This window comes from Orycteropus afer, unplaced genomic scaffold, assembly GCF_000298275.1.
Source record: "Orycteropus afer afer isolate SDZICR_OR568_19922 unplaced genomic scaffold, OryAfe1.0 scaffold00069, whole genome shotgun sequence".
Lineage (NCBI taxonomy): Eukaryota > Metazoa > Chordata > Mammalia > Tubulidentata > Orycteropodidae > Orycteropus > Orycteropus afer.
The window spans coordinates 430,755-438,900 of NW_006921656.1; the positions used below are offsets into that span (position 1 = coordinate 430,755).

General features: G+C 64.5%; 1 protein-coding gene across 1 annotated transcript in view; it reads right to left on the minus strand.

Annotated features, from left to right (window-relative positions):
- ADGRB1 (adhesion G protein-coupled receptor B1) overlaps positions 1-8,146 on the minus strand; it is a 69,962-nt gene that overhangs the window by 9,053 nt on the left and 52,763 nt on the right. The window contains 3 exon segments of the mRNA XM_042780913.1: positions 195-366; positions 6,611-6,696; positions 7,933-7,999. Of these exon segments, the coding sequence (XP_042636847.1) occupies positions 195-366; positions 6,611-6,696; positions 7,933-7,999 (325 nt within the window).

The following is an 8,146-nucleotide window of genomic DNA, read 5'->3' on the forward strand; positions in this document are numbered from 1 at the left end:
GGGGACCTCCGAGACGTCCCACTGGCTGGCCTCTAGATGTTCTGTGCCTCCCCTGGCCACCAGCCTAGCCCACTAAGGTCTCCCACTGCTCTCCCCCAACTTAGCTTGCTGCCCTGGCCCGAGGTACCCCACTGCCACCCGAGGTGTCCCACCACCCGGCCCCCTAAAGTGTGCTGCTGTGCCCCGCCGCCCACCTCTCGGCGGAGCACACAGTGCACCATGACGATGACAAAGCCCTCCAGGGAGTCAAAGACGGCAAAGAGAATCTGGAAGAGGGCGGAGCGGCGGTCGGTGACGGCGAGGACCGCCGACATCCAGGTCAGCGCCAGCAGCGGCAGCACGACGCAGGAGCTCCACAGAGAGGCCCTGCGACGGATGGACAGGCGGTGGGTGTCAGGGCTGGCCCGGCCCCCCTCTGCTCCCACGCCCTCTCCCTCGGGGTCCCCTGGGCCTCCGCTCCAGTCTGAGCCTCTCTCTACCCTCATATGCCTGCCGGCTCTGCTCCCCAACAACCCCCACCTCCTCCCCCGGCTCTCGGTCCTGGCCTCAACCTGTCTCATACGAGCTTCCCCCCATTCCCAGCCTCGATGCCTCCTCTCCCAGTGAGGGGTCCTCTGTGCACTCCCTCCAGCTCAAGGGCTCCCAGTGGGGGTCTGGGATGGGGAGGCCCCATCTTCTGATTGTCCAGAAGGCGACAAGGAAGGAGAGGAGGCACGAGTGGTCCAGGATTAGACACCCCTAAGGCCCCCGAGTCGGTCCAGGCCCAACTGCAGCCCAAGGTGGCCTCAGGAAGGGGTGCCGGGCCAGGCGTCTGAGCACTGGCTCTGGAAGGAGAGACAGACAGACAGGCAGAGCTGGGGAAAGACAGAGACAGGCAGGCAGGAGGGGGACCCGGGACAGAGACGAGGAGACAGACAAAAACAGAGAGAAGGCAGGTTTCCTCCTCATCACAGGCCCTGTTCCGCCCGGTCCCTCCAACCCCCTCCTCTGAGGAGCCCTCCAGGCACACCCTACGGCAGATTTAATCTCTGCAGCCTGCCCCTCCCTGCCCCAGCGTGGTGACTTGGCCCCTACAACCAGTCCTGTGCCGCCCCTGCGCTCAGCAGTCAGCCTGGACCGAGGTCCTTGCTGCTCTGTGGCTTGGGGACCCTGGGCCATGGCATCCCGAGTGACTGACAGCACAACTGCAGTCACTGAGGTGGGGGCTGGCACCAGGATCACTTGTCACTCTCCTGCTGGAGCTGCCCCACCGTCCTCCCAGAAAGACAAGACGGGTGGAGCGTGGGGATCAAACAGGAGGGGGCCCACATGAGAAGCCCACAGTGGCGGGGCCAGGGGCACCAGGAAGGAACTGGACATGAGTGAGGAGGGCCCAGGGTCTCCCAGGACAAGGACCGCCCCCCCCAAGCCAGGAGCAATGCCCAGCTCCTCAACCCTGCAGCTCCATGTTGAGGACCCCATGGGTGCACCTCAGGGGCACCCCAGTCCTGCCTTCCTGCTTTCTCCATCAGGCACAGCCAGCTGCCCCGACTCCTGGGCAGATCCCCCCGCCTCCAGCTCTCCCTCCCGGGCCCCACCCAGTCCTGGCTCCGAGCTCCTGCAACCACGGCCCCTGGGGGAGCTCTGACCAGGATCAGACAGGCTTTGTGCGCCAGCACGAGTTCGGTCCATGGTCTGGTAGGAGGGCCATGCCTTGAAATTTACAGGGAGACTGTGGATGTGTACAAACCCCACAGCAGTTTGAGACAAACAGACAGAAGCAAGGAGAGAAGCAGCTGGAAGCAGGAGAGCGGCTGAGAGAGTAGGCAAGGACCCGCCTCCAAGGGCTGTAATACCGAGGACAAGGAGAGGCCCGGAAGGGCCGGTGTGGACAGGGGGCACGGCCACGGGGAATCTGTCCCCAGGGACCCAAGAGGAGCTCAGCGTGCTGCCCCGCACTGAAGAGGGGAGACTGCCTCTGTGCATCCTGACCCCGAGTTATAGCCTATCCCTTCCTGAATAAGCCATGAACCACACTCTGGTCTGAGTTGTGCATGGCCGCTGCAAAGGATGATTGAGCCCAGCGGAGAGTGCCGTGGGAGGACGGCTGGGGGCAGAACTGGTGAAAAGGTGGGAGGGTGCAGGGGCGCCGCCCCCCGCCTCACAGCAGTCACCCGGAGCCCCGTGCCGACAGTAACTCCTGTTTTCTCTCCCCCTGAACTCAGACAGGTTCTGAGCAGGCTACTGTCCATGCCCCCACTTCACAGGGCCCAGGCAGACGCTCCAGGCCCTGCCCCTCGGCTCCCCCGGGGCCAGAGTCACCCTGGACACAGCCGCCTCCTCCCTCAGCAACCGTGGAGCCCTCCCAAGCCCCCACGCCACTGCTGCCTCCCAGGAGGCCTTACTGCCTGTGGCCTGAGTCCAGGCCCGCCAGGCCCTGCTGCTCAGGGTGGAGGAGGAAGGCAACGGGTGGGCAGGGGGCTTGCAGCAAGTTCTCCTTGTTCCCCAGGCAGGAAGCCTGTCCTCAACTGCACAGGGAGGGGGCTGTCACACCTTCATAAATACACCAAGAGGCTGACTCACTCTGCACGGGGGAGGGCCTGGCGCACCTCACGCCAGCCACGGGTTGACTCATCAGTGCTCTGAGCCAGTCTCTCCCTCCGCTGGGCCTCAGTGTCCCCACCTGGGGGGTATGGCAGGTGAGCCCTCCTCCCTCCCACATCGGACACCCTGCACCGTCCTGCTGGAGCCCGCCTCAGTGTCCGTCCCATCACTTCTCCTCCCACTGTCATCTGCCTCCACCCTGGGCCGGCAGGTGCCTGGGCCCGGGCCTTTGTGTGACACCAACCGTCCCCCCGGAGGCCCAGGAGCTTCTGGAGCAGCTTGGGGGGGGGCTTCCCGGAGGGGTGCCGGGCTCGGCAGTCCTAACCAGGACCCCTGAAGACCTGCCCTTGTCTCCCACCCTGAGAAGACCCGCTGGGCGTCCCGCATCCACGCAGTTCCAGAGCTTCAGGTGAGGGAGGCGAGGGCCTCAGTGATGACAGAAGCCATGGCCTGACCCCATGTGGCCTGAGCACAGGACTGTCCCTCAGGACAGAGGTGAGACCAGGCACTGTGTTCTGATCTGGGGTAAAGGGTACTACCCCATCCTCAGGCCTGCTGACTGGACCTCAGGAGGGGTGCCTCACTCCTGGACTGTTGACTAGACCTCAGAAGAGGATGCCTCACCCCCGATTCTGCTGACTGACCTCAGCAGGGGTGCCCCACCCCCAGGCTGGCTGACTGGACCTTGTGGTGAGAGATGCCCCACCCTGGGCCTGACATGGAGACTGAGGAGGGCTGTGGGAACCACGAGGACCTGGGTTGAGGGGACCAGGCAATTGCTGGCCTGTCGGGGCCCAGCAGGGAGGTACAGGCCTCAGTTTTGGCTTGTATTCAAGCTGGCCCGGCTGACTGCTCCAGCTCACCAACCAGACTGACCCCGGCCCTGAAAGGTGCCCTGGGTCCACGGCTCAGGGTATCAGGTTCCAGTGCCACCTTAAGGAGTGGACTGGGGAGGGCCTGGGCGCAGCCACAGCCTTGGGCTAAGGGAGGCCAGGCGTAAGGTGTGCTCAAGGCTGGGAAACGCAGACACTCCCGCCGGCCCCCACCACCTGAGCCAGGCCCCTCAAGGTGCAGCCTCAAGCCTCATCCAGCCCGTGCACAGCGTGCAAGCCAGGTGGGGACCCCAAGTCCCATTGGCTCTGCTCCCTTGGCTACGAATGCCCGCCCTCCATGCTCACTCACACACATACACACCCACACACAACACACCTGTGCCCTCACGTGTACATTTGGACACTCATTGTCTCGGACACTATGCCTGCCTCACACCCCCACTTAACGCACAACTTGCTTCCCTGCACGTATTCGAACATAAACTCACAAATCACTCCTATTCATTTCACACATGTACAGACATCGCTGCACACGCTCACACGCTGCATGCTCACGCACACCTGCACACACCTGGGGCCCCTCCCACTCGTCTGTGTCTGTCTCACCGCACACGAGAGGCCCACAGTGGCAGAGCCTCAAACGAGCGGTCAGTCCTTCAGGCATCCGCCCTTTGCGAGCGTCTGCAGAGTGGAGCCGTGGGCTCCAGGCAGAGAGTGGAGAGGTCATGCCCAGGGCACCAGGGTGGTGTCACCAGAGTGGGAGGCAGGAGAATGACCTGGGGCCAACAACCCACGGCACGGCCCAGCTCCACTCAAGGCCCAGGGTAGGCAGCCCTGAGCCCACACAGAGCCGACTCCAACCCCACGTGGTCACTCCCACATGCTGGCCACGGCCCCGCCTGCCCTGAGCCGCTGCGGACACATTATCGGACTGCCCTAACCAGGCTCTCTGCCCTTCCCAGCGTCCTGTGCACCGAGGCCCTGGAGGAGGGAGCAGAGGAGCCTGTGGGAGGGTGGGAGAGGGACCGGGAGGCCGACAGGGCTGCCTGGAGGCCCGAGTGGACGGGAGGGACAACAGAGACAGGAGAGACAGTGAGCAAGTAGGCTCTGGCCGGGTATGGGCCAGGGGGTCGGCAGCAGGGGACGGGAAGCGTGGAGGCACTAACATGGCGTTACTGGTGGCGTTGGTGCTGGCGTCGGCGGCAGAGAGAACTCCACACCTGGCACACTTGAGGGCGTGCCCAAGGGGGGGCTCGGGCAGCGGACTGCAAGTGAAATTAAAAGACTGAAACAAAGCAAAACCGTCCTCATGGGGACCAAGGAGCTCCCGAGAGCCAAACGAACCACACACCAGCACAGCCCGGGCCGGGCGCCTCCTCCTGGACAGCACGCAGACCTCAGGGCCAGCCACACGCAGCCGCAGCGATGGGTGGGACCCTGGGGCACCAGATGGACAGGGAGGGCTGCAGCTGTGTCGGAGCCATGGGCACGGCCGGTGGGACCATGGGGACACAGGCCGGGCCACCATCCATCTGCTCAGAGGGGACACTGTCTGCCGGAGCCGTGTGCACAGCCGGTGGGACTATGAGAGGCATGGGCTGGGCTACTGTCCGTCCGCTCAGAGGACTGGCACACTGTCTGTGGCATGTATGACACACACCCCATCTCCCCAGAACCAGGCCACCTGCTCCAGCCTGGTGCCTGCCCATGTGCTCTTCAGGGAGCTGGCGGACCCCAATCATCTGTGAGCTGGTCTGGACAGTGACCCCTGAAGGTCTGTGTGGGTGTAAATGTAGGTACTTATGTGTAGGCATGTGTTCACCTGGGCACGTGTGCTTGTGTGTACGTGTGCCTGTGAGCATGTGTCAATGTATGTTCCGTGCGTGTGCACACATATGCATGTCAGCCTGTGTACATGTGCCTGTGAGCATGTGTGCATGTGTGTGTACATGAGTGCATGCAGGTCTTGACAAATCCACGTGTGCTGTAACCCTTGTCTGCGTGGGAGAGTTGGGGTCCAGCCCAGAAGCAGATCTGAGTGTGTCTGGGCACACACCAGAATAAGGGGCCACCCAGCGATGCCAGGCAGGACCCAGGTGTGTAAGGGATGCTGTGGCGTCTGCTTGGGCCCCCGGACCTCTCACCCTCTCTAACCAGCCTGTAAATGGGGGATGAGGCAGCCTGCTTGGAGGTCAAGCAGAGGCTGTGGGTCAGGGCCCAGCCCAGGGCCCCCACCCATTACTACAGTGCTTACAACAGTGAGGCACACACCCACGTGGGTGGTTGACGGGGGTCCTGGAGCCCTGCTGGCATGGGGCAGGGCCAGGCAGTCGGCTGGACAGGCCTTAAAGGAACCACCTCGCCCCTCCCTGCAGACAAGAGAACAAGGCCAGGGGCGTAGGGGGCGGGGACTCAGAACACTTTGGGGTCCTTCAGGGCCATGCCACGCCCTCCACATCAGCTCAGCTGGAACCCACCAGGGACCCAAGGGCAAGGTTTCCTGAAGCTTTGGTTCACAGAGGGAGGAGGAGCCAAAGAGAGACAGAGACCAGGACACTGACAGGCACAGAGGGGTGAGGTGGGGGGAGACCCCAGCGTGGCCCCCAGATGGGGCAGATGCAGAGAGAGAGAGACAGACAACAGCAGGCAGACGGAGAGGGCCAGAGGATGGGGGTGGAACAGAGGGGCCCACCCTGCAGCTTGCTCTCTCTGCCTGAGGGACCTCGGGCTGTCCTCTGGTCGGGGCTGAAGATACAGAGGGTCCCAAGCAGCCCCCACTCCCCCAGATGCTCCCCCACGGCCCTGTGTGACCCTCCGGGGCACCTTCCTCTCGGGGCGCATTCCCCACGTGGGAGCCACTGAGCCTGCCCAACCTGTGCTTTCTGCCTCTGGGTGAAGGCCCCACAGGACAGCCTGGGTCTCACACCCAGAGAGGAGGTGTCCTTGCTCAGGGCCCTGCAGCACAAGGACAGTGGTCACAGTGCTGCAGGGCCAACGGGTTCCGGCTCGGGCCATGGCTGCAGACAGCAGACCTCACCGCGGGGCCCCTCCCACCCCACGGCCCCTGCCCTGTCACAGGCCACGCGTGGAGACAGGCTGAGAGAGGGCCAGGGCTGGCTGTGAGCTTCAGCTCCCCCCGTGGGCTCCGAGGTACCCGGGTCTGTCGGCTCGGGGAGCGTGGCCGCCTGCCCTACCCTGCCCGCTCCTTCAGCTTCTTGTCCGTGATCCCATCCTTGGACACGAGTCTGTTGAACACCAGGATCCCGATGACCATGTTCACCTGCCGACATCAGGGGCGGCCGGACGTCACCCAGCGGCCCTCCCCGCCAGGGACCCACCCAGACTACGACCCACAGCACACCCTCCCCCCCGGGGACTGCTCCCAGGCCGTCACCCACAGCACACCCTCCCCACCAGGGGCCATGTCCTGGTTTGTCACCCACAGCGTCCCCTCCCCACCAGGGACTGCTCCCAGGCCGTCACCCACAGTGTCCCCTCCCCACTGGGACTGCTCCCAGGCCGTCAACCACAGCGTCCCCTCCCCACTGGGACTGCTCCCAGGCCGTCACCCATGGCTTCCCTCCCCACTGTGGTGGGGCCTGTTCCATGAATCACCCACAGCGTCCCCTCCCTGCCAGGCCCACTCCTATGCTGCCAGGACCGTCCACCAGCCCCTCGTGTCCACAGGGGCTGATTAGTGAAGGGAGGTCCCAACCTGGAAACTTGCTGGCCTGCCTGGGCGTCCAGCTGGGCCCAGACCTGCACGTCCCTGTCCAAGGTCACCAGCAGGGGAGGCCCAGCCCATCTTCCCCATGCACCATGGGAATGGGGTGTCGGGAGCTACTGGGGTGAGTGCTCAGGCCTTTGTCTGCCAGACAGCACCTGCCCTCAGGGTGGCGGTGGCAGGAGCGACAAGAACCTTCGAGGCACGGGCCTCCAGGCAGAGGTGCCTGGGGGCAGGAAAGATGCATGTCCCTGGGGAGGGGTCTGGGAAGGGAGGCCAGCTGCCACCAGTAGGGCCACCCCCCGCCTCCCGGTACCCAGCTGCAGCGGGTGGGCATCTCAGTAACAGGTGGGGAGGGGGAGGGCCTAGAACCTCTGCACCCCCTGCCCTGTCCTCAGGGGCTCCCTGACCTCCCTCTGCCCATCTGCACCGGGGACAAGGCAGAGAGAGAACCGTAGGGCAGGCCGGGGAGGTGACAACAGCCATGCTGTTCTGCAGTACCTGGCCGTCGGGGACAAGAAGCCCCAGCTCAGAGGGGCTGCTGGGCGGACATGCCTCCCCCGGGTCTGTCCTGTGGCTTCACTCACCCATCCGTCCACCTGTCTGTCCACCCACCCACCCACACGTGGCTCCTGGCGGGGTGAGGCTGTACACAGCTGGCGCTCAATACTCAAGCGGGCCATGCGCCTCAGAAGAGGACTTGTTGGGTCCCTGAGGTGGGGCACCCCAGGGCCCCAGCCCGAGCAGCTCTGAGAAACAAGGGCCAGTGGGGGCTCGAGGGTCGGGTCCTACCAGCACTACAGCAGCTGCGGGTCCCACGAAGGCATACAGCAGGCCCCCCTCCAGGGAGAGCCAGCAGCTGGGGAGGGGACAGACTGGTTAGTGTCAGAGTGGGAGCCCCCATCCACAGACACAGGGGTGCTGGCTTCTCAAAGGAAGGGGCCGGAGGGGCAGCTGATCATGAAGGGCCTGCCTTGGCTGCCCCGCCCCCCCAGCCCCTCCCCCA